The sequence below is a fragment of the Strigops habroptila genome, chromosome 3, assembly GCF_004027225.2.
Source record: "Strigops habroptila isolate Jane chromosome 3, bStrHab1.2.pri, whole genome shotgun sequence".
NCBI lineage: Eukaryota > Metazoa > Chordata > Aves > Psittaciformes > Psittacidae > Strigops > Strigops habroptila.
Genome location: NC_044279.2, coordinates 72904627 through 72926734, shown reverse-complemented (window position 1 = coordinate 72926734; position 22108 = coordinate 72904627). Strand labels below are relative to the sequence as shown.

The window sequence follows — 22108 nt, the reverse complement described above, 5'->3', positions numbered from 1 at the left end:
GGGGCTTGCATTTAGATTTCACACAAATGTTCATCTGGTTTGGGGGATCACTGCTCATGTGTAATCTTGCTGTTGTAGTAGAAGCTCTGCAAATGCTTTTGGCAGAGGAATATCTGTCTCATATTAATGTCTTATATGTCCTGCCCCTTGCAGCCTGCATGCTGACTCCTACTTACCACTCAGTAATGCAGCTCTTGTGCATGTGGAGGTCTGTCCCCAAACTCAAACATTCGGTGTAAAAGCTTAATATATTCAAGAGTCCTACTACATTGTCCTTTGTCAGGTCCTGATTTACCTTCAGTTGCCTTCACAAAGCTCTTTCAGTTTCCTTAGTTTGCTATTTTGCATTCATTAGAATGGTAGTATTTACTGCTTTACCTATTAAAGTAACTCAGAGCTACTGTTTCAAATGGTTGCACAGAGCTAAATCCCTCTTCGTGAAAGTATTTGAACTATAAAAAGAAAGCATATCTATTAAAAGAGGTTTTGGAATGCTGTTTATTGTTCCTTTCAATTTCTCTCATGTCACTGTAACGAAAAGTTTTCCTGTGCCTGAGGAGCAATGAAGTAAATCTATGAACTTCCAGTCTTCACTGCACAATCCAAGTTCAGGACTAGGTGTGCTTCTCTGCATTGGAAAGGGAAGCAAGCTCAGGAAAGATGCACTACAGCAAGTGAAGTTTCAGTGTTTGCATTTTTGTCTGGACTATTAGCAGCAGCCAGGTGCTTAATACAGCTCTGATTTCAACATTTCCTGGATGAAATCTGGAGACAAGTTTGTCTCAGGATGATGGCTGAAGTTAGTGATCTAACTGCACTTGACTCCTGCAATAAGGAATCAAGAATGCAACAAGCAAATGTGTACTGCCACGTTCCTCAGTGAATCCAGCCCACCTCAATACTGCTGCCTGCAAAAGCAGTTTCAGAAGATGCAGCTATACTGTGTCTTGAGTGTGAGCCTAAATTTCCTTCATGCCTAAATGTGTTCAGGAGTGGTGTTTAGTATGTATTTGGGCAGAGGAGCCCAGAGGAGCTTCTTTCCTTCCCTCCCTTCCAGTCTGCATGCAGAAAGCAGAAGCAGCCATTTACTATAGGTTTATACAGGCAAAGGGGGACTGGGGGCTCAGGCTAGCAGCTAACTCTCCCACCAGCACACTCGGAACACCCAGCCAAAGTGCTTACTCCCAATTCAAAGTGCTTAGGTCCCTCTTGAAGTTTGTACCGAGTAAAGATAAACACACCCTGAAGTGTTTGTATAATACACAGGGGATGAGCTGTGACACACGGACGTGGTTTGAGAGAGGATTCTCCACTGCAAATGAAAAGATCTAGTCACTAAGGTGATTTATTAGTCCCTCTCAATGATGCATTTGTTTTAAGAGGGCTTCAGTTACCCTCTGCTGACTGGAATTTTTCATTTATGTTGGAGAAGTATTGCTCCTTGACTTGAAAAATGACTTCCACTGAGCAATAAATGCTGTGGGCCTCATCCTGTGGCTTTGGGCATGACAGCTCACCACTGGTCACTTTGCCACAGGATCCTTGCCATTCTTTTCCCTGTTTTCTTTTTCTTGCCTTATGCTTTACACATGTTTGCAATAAGCTTTTTATTTTCTTAAGTTGCCTCGTTATATGTCCCTCTGTTCAGGCTGTCAGCTATGGGTTTCCCTGTATTTAAGTCCCAGACATTCGTCATCAATGTGCTCGCTGAAGTGCTTTTACTGCAGGAGAAATTCTTTCCCCACATTGTTTCCGTACGGTGAGGTACAGTGAGTCTAGTTAAAGAAAAACTCCCTGTGGGGAAAGGTCCCAAGTGCAGTGAAAGACTCAAGACCACCAATCAACCTGCTTTCAAAAATAACAAGCAACATTTGAGGTGTGGCTGAAAATTCTTCTCATACCTTTTGATCTTAAACTTCATATGCACCTTTCTGACGATGAAACCGCTGTCTGGCTGTAAGTCTATATTCTGGGTCTCCTTCGCAGTTTATCAAGGAAAAAGTTTGGGCATTTTGGCAGATCTCTAATGCAGTTTCTACCAATAAGTTTATTCAGAACAACTGTTTGCTTTAATATAAGTCCTGATGTTATGGAGAATCTCACAGCTTCCTTGTGCTTCTACAAATATTACTCTACATTATATTAACACCTTGGTAGGAACTGTGGGGGGTCTGTCTGTTCTTTCCCTGCCCTTCTCCTGCTCTTTTCATTAGGAGTATTTGCTAATAGACAATCACAGCACTTCAAGGCAGTTCAACTCAATTTACTCTTTTCAAAGTTCAAAAATTAAAACCATTTAAAGTAGGGATTGTTTGTTTTGTTTTAAATTTTATCAAAATAAACTTGCATTCTCACAAAGCAAGAAGGAAGCAGCACATTGTTATATGATGCTGTAATGATGTTAAATGTCTAAATGTGAGTAAGCAGCTGTGTGAGAAACCCTCCCAGAGCACTGGGGTTCAGTAGTGCTTTGTCACTGCCTGTTCACTCTCATGCACTGCTCTAGTAGCAGAGGGCAAAGGAAGACTGCAGGACCCTTAGGATGAGATGTAATGCTGAAGCCCCTAATTCTGCAGCTTGGTTTGTTGAGACAAAAGAGCCCCTTCTGATCACTCTGGCAGTGTAAACATACTTTAAAGTTAAAACAATTCCATAATCAGTCAAGAACTGGCATTACTTAAGATGTGTAGAACATGTCCGGTACTGTCCATCTTTGGGTTTAAACATGTTGATTAACTGCCTCTTGCTGTCCCAAATCCCGTAGTATCACAAGCTGGGGCAGAATTTCCCTGGCACTGTTCAAGGACAGGTCGGACAGAGCCTTGGACAACATGGTCTAGGGTGAGGCGTCCCTGCCCATGGCAGGGGGTTGGAACTAGATGATCTTAAGGTCCTTTCCAACCCAAACCATTCTATGATTCTATGATTCCATACTGCGATGCATAGGGCCTCTAGTTTCTGATGACCAGTCTTTCTGTGGTGAAGAATCACATGAGTAATTCACTATTTCACTATTTAGTAATTCATTATTTCACTATTCACAACATTTTGTAATTCACTCATTACTAAATGAGTAATAGCACCTGCTAAAGTGCATGTGGATCTCTGAATAAGAACACTGATCACTTTTTATAAACATAGTATAATTATAAACAGGTACAAATCTTACCAATATATTGCAGTTATCATTCTAGCTAATTTGCCTGTAGAGATTTGGACAGATCTTCAACATTCTGATAACATCTTCTGACAGTGCCCGAAATTCTCCTTGTATTTCCTTATATCCTTATACAATACAATGGGAGTTTTGCCTAGGGATCCTTACTCAGCATCCAGCTCAGCTACTGCAATAGCAATGAGCAGTACTCATTCCTGTGGGAGTAACAGTGTGTCTTGCTTTATGCAAGATTTAGCCTTCAGCTTTGTGTTGATACTTCTTCAAAGGCGGCCAGGAAGAGCAAGGTTGCCAAGCCTCACTGCAAGCCTAATGGGATTCAGTCATCCAGTTCCCCGTGGTGGCTGTGAATCCCCTCTCTCAGCTCCATATCTTGCTATTTGCATAATGTTCACACCCCCATGCTGCAGCTTGGCGAGCATCAGTCCCTAGGAGGCAACTTGTCCTTGGCTGTCTTCAAGAGCTGCAAGTTAGTTGATGTGCTCAAAGAAAACACAGGAAACACATCAGAGTAAATAGGGAAATCAAAAGAAAATCAGCTAACAACACTCATCCTCAGCATCGCCTTGAAAGAAATGAGTTAGGTGTGGAGAACAGGAGGCACAGCCACCAACTAGTAGGTCAGGTTACCAGCATGAGGTCTGTTTAGACAGCGATAGTAGGAATGGTGATCAGATATGCAAAGCTTTTGAGATGTAGATTTAAATTCCCCTGGTCAGTGGTATGGCTCCAGATGTTCTCTAGCGCAGCAGGACAGAATCTTTTCCACTTCTCCTGCTTTATACTCCAGGTTTCACTGACCATAAACTTTTCATTAGTGCCCTGAACATAAGCACAAAAGTTTTGAAACTAACACCTGCTGCACCTATTTTTATAAGCGAAGGGGCTGATCGGTTCCACTGGGGATTCAAGAATAAAACATATTTAGTAGCCACAAAGGTTTCCTATTAACTTTATGTTTCTTTTCCTTTCAAAACTTGGGACTATACAGCTTATATGTCCCACCTACCACTGTTCTTTTTTGATATAAACCTCTCTTTGTTTTGCTCCTTTAAACTCAGTGCCAGATTCTGCTCATGCTTGTGCCTGTGTAGATCTAAAATAACTCCTTGGACACTAATGATGCAATTCCAGGCTCTCTCTGGGGTAATTGAGAATAGGAGCTGGCCCTTGTCGGTTCAAATTTACCTTTGATGCAACTTCATTGAGGGTGAAGGAGCTGCCGTGGGGGTATCTTGGCCTCACCACCCCCTGACACTGTTTCCTGCAGGCTGTAAACAGTTGGAGTGTTGTCCAGCCAAACATGGTGAGTGCAGTGGGTCACATACCTCTCATGGAGCTCTGGAGCTAAAGTGGGTCAGCAGAGGCGTGACAGTCCACATCAGCTACAGAGTGGCCTGTGTTACTTATGTGAAGGAAGAAAACTATGTGCAGACACATCCATCCAAACCTGTAACTGGAAGTGACAGAGGCGAGGGGAGTTCCCCGCTCCGGTCTCTCATCAGACATCCTAGATAATACCCCCTGACGGAGAAGGCCTCTTCCTGGGCAGCTGCAGATTTAATGTTGGTCTTTGTCCAGCCCAAGTAGCTCAGATCTCTAAAGAAGTGAGTTTTCTGTACAATAGGGGTGGTGTGCACCGAAGCGTGAGGAGGAGGCGGGACACCAGGTGTCTATGAATGAGCTAACAAGGACCCAAAATGCCTCCGTATCCCTCCCCTGCCCCCTTGTTCTGCCCTTGGACTGTAACGCGGAGCAGCACAATGAATCAGTATTAGCCCCGGTGCAGCTGCAAGAGGTCAGGCCCTGCACTTTTGTACGGGCGTCTTTAATTTAGGCTCCTCGGGGACTCATCTTTCAGCCGAGGAGAGGGCTAATGCTCGAGCTATCGGGGGAAATGACATCAGCTGGTGAGAGGACAGGCATTTAAGAAAGGCAGCTTGTACTTTAACCTCTCCAACCACACCCCGGTGTGATGCTTAGGTAGCCTTTTCTGACTGAGTCTCTTTTTAGCAGCGTATATAAAGTCGATAGCCCAAATCCATTCACCTATTCTGCCACTGCTTTTCAGGAAGGCAAAACTTAAGGAAATAGCTTTTGGTGGCACTCAGTGCAAAGTTAAGGCTGGAGACACAAAGTCTGGCAGTAATAAAAGCAAAATAAATGTGTGCTTTTTGCTAACTGCATCACAGGGAGAGTTAACATTACCTTCATTCTGGTCTGCTCTTCCGACCACTAAATATTAAGCCCTTTTCATCAGCTCTGATGCTTTACAATACTGCCTGCTACTTGCACACTATTGTTTCTATCTAGTTTTATTGACATGGCCTGTGTTATTAACCGCAAGCTATTTCTCCAGGGAAAATCAGGTTATCCAGCCAACCCACAAGGAAGAGAAGGGATGCCTCATGCACATGGAGCAGGACCTCTCTGTTTCCAGTCTTTGGACAATTAACAAGTAGCACTGATGAACTACTGGAACACACAGACCTTCCCAGCTGGAACAGTGATGGCTGTGATGGTGGAAGGAGGGAAATGCCAGTGAAGGCAACAGAGTAATCCTCAGCACCAGGAATGGGATATGCACTGGGAAACAGGTAGTGGATGTGGGCACTGAAGGCCTGGCTGCCTTCTCATTGAGACTAGGGAAATCTGAAGTAAATGTAGAAAAAACAGAGGGGTGGCACCTGCAGAAAAAGTACAGTAAAGTAGGAAAGGAAACAGGCAATGAAAGTTGTTACACAGCACCACTCACACTGGTATGAATTATTATTATTCCTACCAAAGTAAACGGATTTAAGCTGGCATAAACACAAAGAAAAATACAGTCTTATAAAGAACAATGCTCTCTGGATTAAACCCATTACTGGTGTAAGCAAATACATTCCACAGACCTCAAAGGAGCCGTGCCTGCTTGTACCCGTGGTGAATTTGGTTCACTTTCCCTGGAGGCCGTTTTCCGTTTTAAATACAGCATGCATACAGATGGCCAGAGTTACAATGGGGTGCCCAGCTTTGTATTAAAACAGGCAGCTTGACTTCAGCTTGAAAGTAGTGATGTCCTCCACTGTGATTATATTTTTAGAGCTATTAGTGAACAGTATTTCCACTCCTTGTCAACTATAACTTTCAGATCCTCAAGCATCAAGATAAACACCAAAGGATGTTTAATACTTACAGCCAATATTGACAGGGTCCCTACTATAGTTGTTTAAGCAATATGAGCTTGATTGTATACATACATACATATACATAATATTTTTTATATATACTCATATATATGCTGCTGCTCATTATATCACAGACACATGCACAAATGCACACAGTTGTTATTGAGTATAATAATCTCTTGGAAATTAGAAACTGCCATGTGTTTTGACCCAATTTATCTACTTTCCCTCAGGGTCAATACAGCCTTCTCTTCAGGAGTGCTGAACAGCCACTGCTCCCAGCGAACACTGTGGCACCCATGCATAATCACCTCCTCTGAAAATCACATTTACCTCTCACAAGCTTGTTTATGATGGGTCCTGGTCTGTTGGTGCTTCTCTTCTTTTCAAATAAGAATATTCCCATTATTTATCTGCAGCATCTTGCAGGATGAGTCTAGCAACCATACCACTGGCAGCTGCTGTTCTCAAAATGGGACTCTGCAAAGCTTCACCTCAGACTTCACCCCATGACAGCTTTGCCTGTCATCCTAAGAAATGTACTTTTGAAAGCCTATCTCTGTCACTAGGAGTGCTGAGTCTCCTGCTGCTTTTCTGAATAGTGGCACCTCAGGCATCTCTGGCTGTGTTCCAAGTTTGCAGGCTGGCAAACAGAATGGCCACCAAGCACCTGCTTTATTAATTACAGAAGTGTTAGCTGGCACAGAAGAAGGTGGCCTTTTATTCCTCCTGGGGCTCTTTTCACCTGAGCAGGGCCCGCGAAAGACAGAGATACCTTTGGTCCCTTCTGTTCCTGAAGGTATAAGGGAGCTAATGTTGCTGCAAAAGGTGAATGATGAACACAAGCCTCAGTGTCCTCCTTTCCGGCCAGGAAGCAAGTAGGGGTCATCGGCTGAGACCTAATGACACCTACAATTGATGAATGCAGGGGAACATGATAGCCAAGAGGCATATTACACCGTGTGCCTTTCTAAAGGCTAATTACCACAGATGCAAAGGCTTTGCTCCTGCACTGAAAACTGCTTAAATCAGTTTTATGCAGATGTAGCTTGATGGTCTGGTCCCAGGAGCTGTACTTTTAGTCTTCCCATGAGTCAGGTTTATGGGTTCAAATAAGCCATGACCAGGACAATACCAGTGGTGTGGGCTCTTATGCTAGGTACTTGTGTACTCCTGAGGACCGTTTTGGGAGCCAGGTTTTACAAGGGACACCCCAAGCAACCTCTGTGCCTGAAAGTCTCTTTGTGGAAGGGGTGAGCTTGAGCAACCGAGCTGTTACAGGCCCTTCTCCATCATAACAAGACTCAAGGCAAAGGAATCCTCCTTGAGTAGCAACCCTGAAGGTAGGGCAGCAATAGTGTGTAACATGTCATATGAAAAAGTTCCACTGATCATTTATCATTGGCATGGGGCAAGTTTACACCAGGAGCCTTTCATGGAGCCAGGAACCTGACCCCATCTCCATTTCCACTCAAACCCCTTTTAATAGCTGTTCAAATCTGATGTATAAACCTGTTGCACTCCTAATGCAGCCAGGTCCTGGTTCACGGCTCAAGACATCTGCTCACCCACAACAACAACAGATGAGCATTAAGGTTTTGTCAGTCTTCTGACAGCTTTGACTGCAACACTAATACTGTCTTCACCCACACTCTGGCCAGCTTCAGTGACGTTAATCCCAATTTACATCCAGGTTTGCATGCTGAAAATAATATTTACTGCTTAAAAGACTGAAAACTAGTTGAAAAACGTTGCTGTGCAGCACTGCTGCATGTTTATTTTGCAGACAGATTTTTCTACAGATGCTTAACCCGCACTTGGTGGTGCTACAGAAAGGGTCTACTTCGCTTTCTAAAGCAAAGCAGGTTGCATCTCTTTCCATCAACAGCAACCAGAGACCACATTAGATAAGGCTGTGGCATACTTTTCTCATATGAGTATTGCAATGGTCAGGGTGAAATCTTAGAAATCTAGCTATCGCATTTCCCCACCGAATGTGTGTGTAAAGTTACCTCGTCTGATTCATTTCCCTCTATCGGATATTTGATCTATGCATTTCCAATGGAGCTGAAAATTGCAGGAGAGGGAGCATCCTGGGCTAATTCACCCATTTAAAAATGGACGTGCCCCACGCCACCTCATGCTTGCTTTTCTTGATCATCCAGCACTCATTTTTGCTTTTCTTGAGCATTACCACCCACAGAAGGCAAGTGTGTTCAGGTTGCACATACAAGAGTTCACTCTGCAGTGACTCAGAGCAGAGGATGTGTGTCACACGGTGCAAAGCCAGCGAGATCTGAGCACCGACAACCCTTTGGCTACTTGGAAAACCCCAGACATACTCTGTAGGTGCCAGCTGACACAGAGGGGTGAGAGCTCAAAACCTTCCTTTTTGTCAAGCCTGGGCAGAACGGTGATGAAAGCCCTGATGGGGCAAAGTTCTTGAGCTTCATGTCTAGGTCCTAAGGGGGAAATGCCCACAACAAGCCTGCTGCATCTGCTCCAGCAAGTGAGAGTGGGTTGGGGACTGAGGGAAGGGAACAGAAAGAGGAAGGGATGAGACAGAAGACTTCAGACAGTGTCATGGCAAGAGGGGATGAATGCAGATGGAGAAGATCAGTAATTTCCAGCTGTTTTGCAGCAGCATTTGGTTAATTCTAGGTAGCCTAACTGGTGTTGTCTTTGCAGGCTTTGGTGCTGACAAAGGGTCCTGTGCATGGAGCCCTCATGGAGATTAGCACAAGCTGAGGTAAAATGAGAAGGATTTGGCCTTGCTAAAGCAATGGGAAATATGCAGAGGTCACGTTGCTCCTCTTATTAAATTTGAACACTTTTTTCATCTTGGTAACAGACCTTCAAACATGTTCTTTAGAAATGAGTGTCCTGTTCCATTAAAAATAAATCTGTTTCTTTCCTATAACACAATTAGTGTCAGCAAAGCATTCTGCAGATCCGAGAAGATTTATTTTTGTATAATTCTTGGGAGGCAGGAAAAAGTATTCTAGTTCTGGAGAAGAGATAAGGAGAGACAAGTTTAAAAGTGCTTTTAGGCTCTGGGCCAGATTTTCTGGTTCACCATAGCTCATGGAGGAGAAGGAGGCATCTCTGCAGACTTGCTGGGGAAGGTAGGTCTTTCCTACGCTTACCTTTACGCAAAGTGCTGTGTGCTTTGCATTGACGCAGGGAAGCTAGTGGCATCAATGTGTTGCCTTGCTTCTCCCTGTAGGATTGTCGCTGCATCTTCTCTCAAGATATGTGTTGTCTTTTGGGGGTTGAACTGTGACTGTGGCCTCAGCGCAGGTTGGAGAAGCCTAGAGGTGGCTGTCATGTGGACCAGCTACCATCAGCTCCAAATAAAATGACCTGTCATCTTAGCATAGCAAGAACATCTCTTCCCCATCCCCTAAAAGCCCCCATCCTAGCCCTGACAGTCACCCTGCTGTGGGCCCCGCAATTAGAACAGCATTGGAGTCCTCTGCTTCCCTATGGCGCTATGCGGATTTTGGAAATTTGCAATTCCCTTTATACTCCATGAGAATCACAAAGGAAACACAGAGAGCCACGAAACCTCCCCCCTCACAATTCCCTAGCCAGTGAAATGAAATTTTCACACATAATGAGGCTTTGATCAAGTTTGTTGCTTAGCCAATTTGCTATTGATCTAAAGAGTTCTCTCTGCTAGCAAACAGGCATAAAGGATGGGATTTGAAAAAGATCTAATGGAAAATTATATTCAGTTCTCGGGCATCTATATGCAAAGAAAGAGATTCATTTTCCATTTAACTGCTCTTTGTAGTTTGCTGCCCCAGATTTCTGGGTATGTCCTTTTCCTGAAAAAGCCATGCTGCATCGTTGGTACACATCCGAAAGTCATAATATTCTGTTTATATCTTTCTAATCACTTGCCATAAAATGATTACATTGCCATTAACAGTTTTTATTATTTGACATAATTTTATTTACAAGTCACAGAGAACACTATTTTCTAAAGCCAGGAAGTGGCTGCAGACAAATGAAAAGTAAACAAAGTGAAGCTAAAGGAAGCTGGCAGTTTCCATGCTAAGTCTATTTTCTAATTCAGTATTGTTTTGATTTTGACAAACTAATGATCACTGAAGGAAAAATACAGCCAGTCTTATAGCTATGAAGCCATGATGCACACTATGCTGAATTCCAGTGTTTGAGTGGGAATTTAGAGGGAGATGAGGAGCTGGAAACAAATTCTCAGGGCCAGATTGCATCCCTAGTGTAGTGCTCATGGCAAGCGGTGGAGCAGTCCACGGTTTTCCAAAACACCTCCAGGAGAGGAAAGGGCTGCCCTTCAGGAAGGAACGATTCAGCCCTTGCTCCTCTTTGTCTATGGGGGGAAGGAGGTTGCCAGCTACCTGCAGCACAAGTGGGTAAGAAGGAATAGATCCACATTGCCACCTATTCCCCACAGATTTGTCTCCCAACAGGAGTAAGGTGGCACACAGCACCCTCTCCTCCTCTAGACTTGAACCACAAACTCACACCGCCAAGCCAGAGTCGTAGCCAGGGAAGTGATGAGTGTTACCAGCTGAATATGACGAATGGTATTCTTTCTGACAAGGTACATCGGGTATCTATCGTAACACAGCAGATACTATGTTCTGAGTGTCATGGGGTCCATTTTCAGTAACTGGGCAGGATTTGCTGTCATTATCCCAGATATCTTCCGGTCAGTGGTAGCCTTGGGGAAAGGCTTGTTTAGATGAGTGCATCCAAAGGCATGAACGTCTAGTAACTCATTGATGCCACATGCGGCATGAGTTTTATCATAACATCTAGTGCTTAACCTTCTTCACTCTAAAAATATATATATTTAAGAAAAAAAAAAACCACAACCTTTTTAGTCCCTGTATTATTGGAGTAGCTTACTCTTGTATTTCCAAGAAAACATCCAATAGCTGCATGAAAAGAGCGATACAATCTAAACACAGATCCACAGACCTCAACATCAAAACAAACATCTTGTGCAAAACATACTTTTGGTTTTCTTCATCACAGGCATCAGCGCAATGAACGCCACACAAAAGCCACAACGGAGGCTAAAGCACCACTCTTTGTAGGATCTACCCAGTGGCCGTGCTATCGCCAGTCGATCAGACTGGGCAGGAAATCCCAGAGTCCTGAAGGGACATATCTGCCCCATCTCATGCGTGAGTCATCCAGGATGAAGGGGTCACGATGGCAAAAGTTCATGCTTCCCCATTACGTTCCCACACAAGCCTCTCTGAGCGAAGGCCCCTGCAGTTCCTGGTGCGGGCAGCAGCACTCAGCAGGATGCCCCCCAGCCCATCAGCACCTCAGTTGTGTTTCGCTTCCCCCTTCTCCACTCTGCTGTCTCCTGGCCCCAACCCAACCCACGGCCACGCAGTTCCACCCTCTTCCGCCACAACCCACAGGCACTGCCAAAGTCTGCCCATGTTTACCAGATAAGGGCTTGGGGTTGCAGCACTGAAAACCAAAGTTCAGGCACCTCGCTTGCATGCACCATTGAGCTGGGGGAGTTGGGGTCAGGGGCATTGCGAAACGGTGGCTAGGGAAGTGTCCATTCAGTCATGCTTCAGAGGTGATGCCTCCTTGGTGCTTTGGAGAAGATGTGTATGTATACGCTACTCCAAGAGGAGTTGTTCCATGTGTGGGAAACAGCAGTGGACAAAATGCGCCAGGCGGAGATCTGGCTGCCTACACATGGCCTAACACGCTGATGGTTGAAAGTGATGCAGTCAGTCAGTCTCTCAAGGGCAAAAACCCACGGGTGGCAGAAGGGAGGGAACCGAAGGTAAAGAGGGAAGTGATGAGAGGAGAGGAGTGTGCTGCTGAGTGACTTACTTAATTACTTTTTTCACTTCTTTTTTTGCTGTCTGTTTTGGTTACATGCGCAATCCAGCAACCACAGCCTGCCACAACTCCCTGCTCACGATGATGGAAGCTGCAATGTTGGTTTTTTCTCATTACAGCCTGATGATATATGTGGACTTTAATCCCAAAAGCATTAATGTGCATGGGGAGGGAGCTGGTAGTTTAGATCGGATGGCTCGTTTATTTAATAAAAATAATATATAAATAGCACAATAAACACACCATCACAGAGTTTTACTGAAAGAGTATCTAAGCTGAACAAGAAATAGGAAAGCAAGAGACCAAGGAATTGTGTGTGCTCAATCCTTTTGGAAACCCTGCCACAGAAGAGACCCTGAGCCTTAGGCCTACATTCCAGTTTTCTCTCCTGTGCAGTTCCACTTGTTTCTTCTCACTTCTCAAAGGTGTTGAGTACCCCAGTTTAGCAATAGTGGTGAGGAGTTCAGGTATTACATGGAATTGTTGAGTGCAGAAAAGCAGATTTTACACAGGTAAAATCATGTGACATAAGCATACAGGCACACACACGCATATGTAAATGTGTAAATGAACTTTCAGATCTGGAGATGTAAAGTCAGCAGGCAACTGGTATCCTCTGTGCTATGGATATTCCAATAAAACACAACAAGCAGTAAAAGAAATAACCAGTATTACAGGAAAAACTGATAGCACGTTCATTGTCTAAATTCTCAGTGGAAGCTGCTGAAAGAAAGGCTCGAGGCTTGGAAATAGAATTTTAAAAGATGTTTTATGGACATATGGCTCCTCTCTTATTGAAAGTCTTATAAAGAACGCTAGCCTAAATTCCAGAGTCTTCTACTAACAGACTTAAAAGTATTCCTCAGCTTCTTCATTGCCCATAAAGCTCTGTAATGGGTTCAGGATCCAGATTTAGAGGACTTAACTACACCTATTGCATGGACATCTTGAGAGGCCTTGAGGCAAGCAAATAACAAGAGTTTAGATGAAAGTTATAACCTCTGAATCTGGGCCCTGGATCGGGATCCAGGGTGTGGGTATTCATTACTTGATTGAAGTATTTTTTTAATAGTGAACTGACATCTGTGCGATGCAAACAAGACACACCTCAAAAGACAACTGCTTGTCAAGGTAAAGCTTTTTATATGGCTCACTACAGAGAAAATCAGCATTACAGTCTTAATCCTGAACTTGCATGACTCCCATAATTTTCATAAAGCATGCATTTCAAGGACTGGGTGTGATCTGCCAGGGCAGATAATATGCAGATACCTGCTGCAGGGAACCAGCTGTCTCTGCCAGCCGCCTCTTTCTAAAGGATAATCCCTACCATTGAGTGGAACACATTAACATGCTCTCACTTCAGCAGAACAAAAAGCTCTCTCTCAGCAGGTACTTATACAGAGGAGAAAGTTCAATTGAGAGAATGGCCTCTGGTTTCGCCTGCCAGCACCTTCCAAATATTTGCAGTTATATCATCTTTAGATTTGCAGACTGGACAATGCTGAGCACTTCAGCTTGGCCCAGCAAATGTGTATGCCTATGCTTAGTTCTACCATCAAGCATGAGCAAAGCATCTTAATTAAGACTATGGTTCCATGTTTCTCCACATACAGGCCAGAGTTCAGCAGAGAGGACTGAAACCTAAGAGAGCAGGGCATTAATATCAGAGAATATACGTCCTTGAATTTAGGAATACCTTTAGTACTCATTTCTCCTATTTCCTCTACCTTACAGTCAAAGAAGGTGTTCCAGGTCTCCAACAGCCCCCTGGAAGCCAACAGGGGGTGGTAACAACACTGTTGACCACTTCACAAACACTGAGGAGTCTGTTTGTGTATAAGTTATACCATCTCACCACGTTACGCTGCAATATGCATAACTGTACAGAATTTTGGGATGAATTTATAATCCTAACGTTGCAATCCTTATAGATTGTTTTCCAACTTGCACTGACTTTGGGAAGGTAGGCCTGCTGAAATCAGTGGCTTTATTGTTGTTATTGTGATTATCTGTATAGCTCAGATTTGGTACGACATATCCCCCAATGCCATTTTGCAAATTAGAGCCTAATCCTATTTCCTTTGAAGCTGGCTAGCAGGAGTCTGCTGGTTTCAAGGGGAAGATAATTCCTTTTTGTGAATATGGAAAAGCATTTACGTAAAATAATACTGTCAGAAATGAAGAATTCCCTAGTGATGTCTATAAACTCAGGGAGCTGAAATTCTCACCAAATGTTTAGCTCAGAAAGAATGGAACACTGCATGTTTTACACTGACAGAACAGCTAGAACAATGCAAATTGCCTACTAAAGCCATTATTTAAGATTTTCAATGTCAATTCTAACATTGTCTCATCTTCCTTCTGCAATTTTTACTTCTTGGTATTCTCATACCTGTTGTGAAGGACATTGGTTTACTATTTGCTCTAGAGATTTTTATTCCTGTACTGACAAGTATAATACTGATTGCAAATATGCTAAAAATTAAAAGGAAATATCTCTATATGTTGGTGACACACTCAATCACTGCCATATTTATCATTATTTTTCATTCCCATTGCTATTACATATGAGCACAGAAAGTTTCTTGTGTCCAGTTTTAATTTATGTATTTAATTTGCTTAATGTCCTCTGGCTGCACATTTAAGAGCATGGAACTTTAAAAAGGAGAAGTGGTATTTGTAATGCTACATAGTATCTGTGCTTATATTCCATTATAAAATCGGTATTTTTCATTTTGGAGCTTTCGGTGTTTTATTATGCCTTAGATCTGTCCAAACACAATATATGTTAGTGATTCACAATATATTTCCTTATTGAACTGGTCATGTCTTGTTCCACGCAGCTAGAAGAGAATACTCTTGCGAATATTAACAACGCTCAGGAGTGTAACATAATGAAACCTATTTTCATCGCTGGCATTCATGTTTTTCGGCTACTCAAGAGGTATAAAGGACCTGGATGTAGGCTATACTGAGTTCCAGCCTGAAAGGAACTTCCAGACAGCCGTAGCTGGACACTCTTCCCTGCTGCCTCTGGGGGGACCAACCCATTTCCGAGCTGCTCAGGCAGTCCAGCGTGCAGGCAGCAGGCGCAGGTCGGAGCGGGACGCAGGCTGCTCTTACCTTTGGTGGGACTAGGGATTGCTCTGGACATGCAAAACCACCGGGCAGTTGATACTGTCATCCTGACAGACTGCTGTACCCTTGGCACTCAGCAAGATCGAGACTCTGATTTAATCTCTTTAAGTGAAGTTGCACTGCGGTGAACACATGCCAGGACAATTTTGCACTTCTCCCAGCAGTCAAGGGCACCTCTCCTGCTGTGCTGCCAGCCCTTCTAGCTCCCTCCTGCCTCTTGGTGCTGCTGCATTCCCATCCCATCCCTGTGCCAATCCCTGCTTGCAGCAGTCTGCCCTTCATTCCTTCATGTAGATGTTTCTTGGGGCATCCCCTCAGTTTGAGTAGAGCTATACCAAGTGGGTTTCAAACTGGGGGCATGGAAGGCAGCCAGTGCAGTAGCAGATCTCCCTCTCCCACATGTCCAGGTAGCCCAGGCATTGTTTTATTCTGTGCTAGCTGGTGGGAACGCAATAGCGCTTCAGAACATATAAATAAAACAAGAACATGAAAGCTACCGATGTAGTCTTATTTCTTACACAGAGGTATCTACAGAATTGTTGTCCTTTCCACAGTTAAAATGAAAGAAGGGTCTACAGGAGTTCAAGGTGCTCTCTTTTTTTGTGTAGTAACAGAGTGAAGCTTCTCTTACCCTTTCTGCTTTGGAATAGCCAGTTTGCGGTGTGCTCCGTGAAAGAGATGTGAAATTCCATGTTCCAGGGCTTAAGCCAATATCAGGGTCCCAAAGATCAAGAAGTCATCACGGGAGGTGTTACTTTCAACCACTGCAGGATTCTTTCTGTCATCTTCAACCTGTGCCAAGTGGTGCTGGCTCCTGCCAGGAACTGCACTAGGCAGACTTGCCTTGAGGCAGTGGGGCACTTCTGCTGATCCTAAAATGAAGCTGTGTTAGTGATAATTACAGAGAGTTTTCAAGTTCATCAAGTCAGAGGGGCTAAGGCTGCAACCTCAGAGCAGTGTGTTCACTATCTCAGGAAGAAACCTTGAGGAAGTCCAGGCTTACACACTAGCCTGGCGAGCTGGAGGAACCAAATGATGGACCTCACCAAAGCTGGTGCCTGGGTATCATCCCGTCACCTTGATGCTCCTGAGTTAGCTACTTCTGACAAACTCGAGCATTTGCAGGACCCAGCCAGTCAAATCAGCTGAGCACATGGACTAACTTCTGTGTTAACACTCCCGCAGCAAGATGGAGGGATGGGGTTACTGAATCCTGAAACTCTGTGCTTTGACATCACTGTGACCACGAAGCTGAACGCAGGAGTTCAAAAGGTCTGTGGGCTATCCTTGCAGAGCTCGCAATCATTCAGCGGGGAGGAGATACCAAGCTAGGAGTCACGCATGAAGGTCTGCATTGGTCGAGCAAACTGGCTACTCTGGAGCATGCCAAAATGATTCCACCCTGTGCAAGTATTTAAAATCTGTGTAGATGAGGTCCTCAGTGACATGGTTTAGTGGTGGTCTTGGCAGTGCTGGGGTAATGGTTGGACTTGATGATCTTAAAGGTCTTTTCCAACATGGTTGATTCTATGATTCAAATTTCTCTTTTCTTCTACAAGAGAACATCTGCCTTCTCTGACCATGGGGTTGAGGGTGGCTCTTTTTCTAAAGGAAACATCTGATTTGTCTTAACCATGGTAACCATTTATGGCTGCATTGGTTTAAGTTTTCAAGACATCTTGGTGAAAGAAATAACCACCTTACTTTAAAATGAAGTGTAAAACCTATGCACTCATTTGTATTTCAGAGATCCTGAGAGCAGAGGTGAGGGGTCCCTCCGCTCTAGATCTGGGCACTGATTTGCACGTCAACCACTGCAGGACTCAGGCCCAGGAAGGTTTCTTACAGCCTAAGATCTCCTGGAATGGGCAAACCGCGCTTGCCCATGCCAAGGACCGGCACCAGCCGGGCGTGCCCGTGTTTTTCCACCAGTTCCAGTTCCATGGAAACCCTACAGGAAACCCTCGCCTGCTTGGCGAATGGGGAAAACTAGGCGTTTTCTGGAAAAACCTCCCAAATCTAAACCCGGTGCAGGCCCCCGCCCGCCAGCCGCATGCCCACACTCACACCCGGGCTCTGCAGGTGCACCCGCACGGACGGGGCTGGCCCTCAGCCTCGCCTCAGCCCGGCCCGCAGAGGCCGGGGGGCTCGGCCGCGGGGCGAGCCCGGGCAGGAAGGGCTGGGGGCAGGTCGCCCTCCCCTCCCCGCCGCGCCGGGGGTCAGCGCTGCTGAGGAGCCGACTTCCGTCGGGCCGGGAGGGCCCTGTACCGCAGCGCCCCCGCCGGTCCGGCCTGCCCCGCCCGGGCCGCTGCGCTGGGGGCGGCTCGGCCGGGGCGGGCCGAGGCGAGGCGAGGCGGGGCGGGGCGGAGCGGAGCGGAGGGTCCGCCCCACGGCTGTACCGCTGCTGCTGCTGCTGCTGCTGCTGCTGTTGCCGCCGCCGGGGCGGGCGGCGGGGAAGGGGAGGAGAACGCGGGGCGCCGCCGCTGCGCCCCGCCCCGCCGCGCCCCATGGTGCCGGCGCGGGCGCGGGGTTGAGGCAGAGGCTGCGAGGGCGGTGGGGCGCTCACACCCCGCGCCCGCCGCCGCCGGGCATGGAGGGCGCCGAGGCGGCCGCCTGCGGTAGCAGCAGCCCCGCGCAGCCCCGCTGCTCCTCCTGCGGCTCCGGGCCGGCCGGCGGCGGCGGCGAGGCGGCGGCAGCGGCAGCGGCAGCGGCAGCAGCAGCAGCAGCGGCCATGGAGGAGCCGCTCGGGGAGGCTCCGTCTCCGGAGGTAACGGCGACGAGGAAGCAGCAGGGGGTGAAGCGGCATCACCACAAGCACAACCTGAAGCATCGCTACGAGCTGCAGGAGACCTTGGGCAAAGGCACCTATGGCAAAGTCAAGCGGGCCATCGAGAGGTTTTCTGGCAGAGTGGTAAGGCAGGCGGAGGGGCTTCTCTTTGCCTTTTTATTATATATAAACGTGTATGCGTGTATATAATGTTTCTTTGCAACACGTACTTCAGGATGGAGCTGACTGGGTGCAGCCCCTCGGGGACCCGTCCCTGCGTGTGTCTCGGTGAGGCGGCAGCCACGGGGCCCCGGCAGCCTGTGGGCATCCCACCCGTGTCCGCAGCCGCTTGGGTCCAGCTAAGGCTTTGTTTGGAGTCCAAATTCCATAGCGAAACTTTATGGGTTTTTTTTTTTTTCAGGGGAGGAAGGGGAGTCGTGTAGTGTTGTAGTAACACATCAGTATGTTTTAAAAGGATGGGTTATTACTGGGAAAAATAGTCTGGCTTATTGTTTTAGTTTTGTTTTTACATGTGGGACCACTGTGAACAAGTTATCTGTCCCCACTGGTAATCCATAGTTTAGTGGAACCTGTCACATCCCCCAGCTAACCAAAGTACCATCAGAAGGGAAGACATTGGTTCTCCTGTTAAAAATGCTGTGATTCAGTCATACTCTTGTGACCTGAACTTTGCTGACACCTAAAAAAATCGCAGGGACTGCAACCCAGCCCCATTGGTCTTTACGATCCGTTTCACCGCTCAGTGGTGCCGGCTGGCTGGAGACTTCAAGCAGCCCGGAGGTTGTCCAAGCAATAACTCGGCTTCAGCATTTCCTCATTGGTACAGTGCTCCAGCAGGGTGCAGAAATGCAACTGAAGAAACGTACATGTTGGACAGGCTTGTTGTCATTTTTCCTTCCCTGAAATACGTAACTGTTCACAGAGGGTGAGTGAATGAGAGGCAGGCGTTGCTTTAAAGATCGCCCAGAGAAATAGGTGGTTTTCTAAAGAGGTCTTAACGCTGCTTTTCATTTGAAATAGACTAATTGAGTTTTTCCTAGACTTCATTTAAAAGTGAGGCATTTCCCTAGTGATGTTATGGGTTTTGTCTCATTTACCTTTCCCTTTCTGTTGCCTGGAAGCTCAACATGCACGCAGAAGCAGCTGTAAAACAGAGAATGAAATTGCAGATGCCATGGCTTTAGTAAGGGACATTTGTAAACTTTGAAACTAAGTATCTTTGTGTCGACAGCAAAAATGAGTGTTTCAGCCAAGTTGTAGAGTCATATCATGTATGCTTTCAGTTTATTAGCTCATTTGGAGGCTGGCTAAAGAGAATCCAGAGATGGACATCCCTGCACATGCTCACTCCAAGTCCATGATTTTTAAAGTTTGCTGTCTTGGCTGTTTTACAATTCCAGGCTAACAAAAGCTCCAGGGCTATGTTATATACTAACTAATATTTTGTAAGCAGATTATTTTTGAGCTGCACTGCAAAATGTAGTAAATAAGCAAATATGTTGAAAACACCTTTTTTCAAAATACTTGATAAATTAAAGCAAAGGTGACTATTGTAAATATGAGATGCAGTTTTGGGAAGGGCTCTCACAGAAGAAAGGATGTAGCATAGATGTGTATCTCCACACCAGGTCTTTCTGTATTTTGCTGTCAAGTGCTTCAGCTGCATAGCTAATAGTACTTAGATGATATGGTCTGAACTGAATTTGTATGGCTAATGCCATCTTGAAATGGAGAGGGTGAAAATTGGGATACTGTAAAAATGTTACACTCTATCAGCTGGCATATAGAAGCTAAACAAATCCTTATGGGGCTGTGAGTTTTATACTGGAGTAATACAAGCCTCGGCGTGTGGCACTTCATAATTATTAACTAGTCTGCAGGCGAATTCTGGTGCAACATGTGTGTTTGAACTTTAACATCTGTGAGTGTATGTAAAATATCCACGTTTTGTCTGCTTACAGTGTAAAAGCTAGTTGTCAGGAATCCAGCCAGACCGAAGTGAATGGAAAATACTTCTTGTTTTCTGACAGTTCCCCTATCTGGCTATTGCGGTGAACGCTGATCGCTTTCCGTGGGTGAGATGAGAGCACCGACAGGACGAATGATCAGAGAGGGGCAGAGTTTTCCTTCAGTTTCCCCTCACCACCACCTTTCTCTTCTCTTTCCTCTCCTCAGTTCTTGTTAGGGGGCAGCGTTTGCTGCGCTGGTGAGCAGGTTGGACTGGATGCCCAGCAGGGGATGCACAGAGCGAGCGATGTGTCCGGCACTCTCTCTTCCACCACGTCCAGTGCAAATCATCTCTGCAAGTGGCAGCTAGGTTGCAAGAGAGAGAGTCCCAAGGTCACTCTAGTCCAGTCTGTTTGCTTCCTATTCTGCTACTGGTTTAGCTAATAATCTTTTTCTTTACTCAGTGGTAAGCAGGTATTTGAAGCTGCATGGTAACAGATTGTGGAGCTGGACCTTGGCAGTGGCATTGTGTTCCCAGTTATAAGCCTTGTCCAAGCAATTCTTCTGTTTGGCCTTTCTGCTTCTCTTGACTGTCAACAATCTCTTTAGCTGTATGGCATTTCCTGAAGATATCTGTATGATTAGCCAGGCACAAACTTCAGATTTGTTGTCATCTGTATAAATGGAGAGCTCAGGAGTGAAATAGAAATTAGCAGATCTGCATTAAAGAAGTAAAACCAAGGTCAGAAGACAGTTTGATCCAAGGTACACATGTGCGTTAGTCCTGTGCCACTGGAAATCAATAGCAGGATTTATTTTGACTTGAATGAAAGTAGTATTTGGCACTTGTTAACAGGTTGCATGTTTATTCAAATCGTTTTAGTTTCTTTGTCTTTCCTCTTAACTCAGTGGAAAGTGATCATAAAGCTCTGAGGTAGATTGTATGATACATTTAGTTTGTTATTGGAAACAGCTTATGTGAATTTGTGTATTAGTTACCACAGTGACTGCAGACAGTGTTGCATGCTGCATGAAGCAGTTAAAATATGGCCTGCTACATGATGAATGAGGTGCCTAATATTGCCAGCAAGATTTCCTTCATTAATACTGTCTCAGTATACACTGTGTAACTTACAGTGTTTTAAATTAAGGCACCTGTTAGTAAGTGTAAGGATGAAGAGATGATATCGCAAGCCTGTGAAGTAACGCTTGTGCTGACATTTCTGTGGGTGTTTTCTCCGCTTGTCATCTTGCACATGTTAAACCAAAGAACTGAGCTTTTCGTGTTATGTATTCACTGTTTGTTAGCCAAGAAGTCCACGGTTACACTTATGTCAGCCTTAGATAAGCTGTGTATTGACCACCTCTGGCTGATCCCATCCATGATGCATGAAGCTGGTAGATGCTGCTGGATTCTTCGAGTAAATGATTCCACTGGAGTAAATACTCCTTATAATGCAACTTTAAAAAACTGATAGGAGTTTTCAGTCTTGTTATCTGTCTTTTCCTGACGTTATAAAGAAAGCAATGCCTGGATACAACAATGCATTAGTGTTTATTGAATTAATGTTAGTAGAGGAACATGTAGCTCTCTCAAACATTGAAGATGCCAGATAAATTGTGTTAGACACCAGATAAACTTGGAGCAGTCCCAGCAGAGTTTAACCCAGGGGTTCCATAGCCTGGCCAGTTACAGCTCCCTGTGGGTGCCCTTCTGTGAGGTGCTTTGCAGGGAGTTGTTTGCTCTCCCTGCCACCGTGGACCTGGAGCCTGCTGATGTTGCTGGTTTCTTACAGCCTCTCATGAAGCACCCTGTATTATCTGCCCTTCCTTTCGGTTACCCTCTGTTCTTAGGACACATTTTGCCATTTGCAAGAGCCAGATGCTTTTCTCCCTTTCTCTCCTTAGGCTGCATTTCAGAGGAGATGGGGAGTAGCTGCAGGGGCCTCCCCTCAGCCTCTACCTCCTTCTCTCTGCCTGAGCGCCAGCACATCTTTTCTTCCTCCTCACCAGCAGGTGGAG

The 22108-nt window shown here is 45.4% G+C and overlaps 1 protein-coding gene across 1 annotated transcript in view; it reads left to right on the top strand.

The window, feature by feature from the left end:
* The first annotated feature begins 17755 nt into the window (after positions 1-17755).
* The window catches only part of NUAK1 (NUAK family kinase 1), a 49265-nt gene continuing 44912 nt past the window's right edge, over positions 17756-22108 (top strand). The window contains exon 1 of the mRNA XM_030478900.1: positions 17756-18262. Within this exon, the coding sequence (XP_030334760.1) occupies positions 17942-18262 (321 nt within the window). The 5' untranslated portion in view covers positions 17756-17941. The remainder of the gene's footprint in view (positions 18263-22108) is intronic.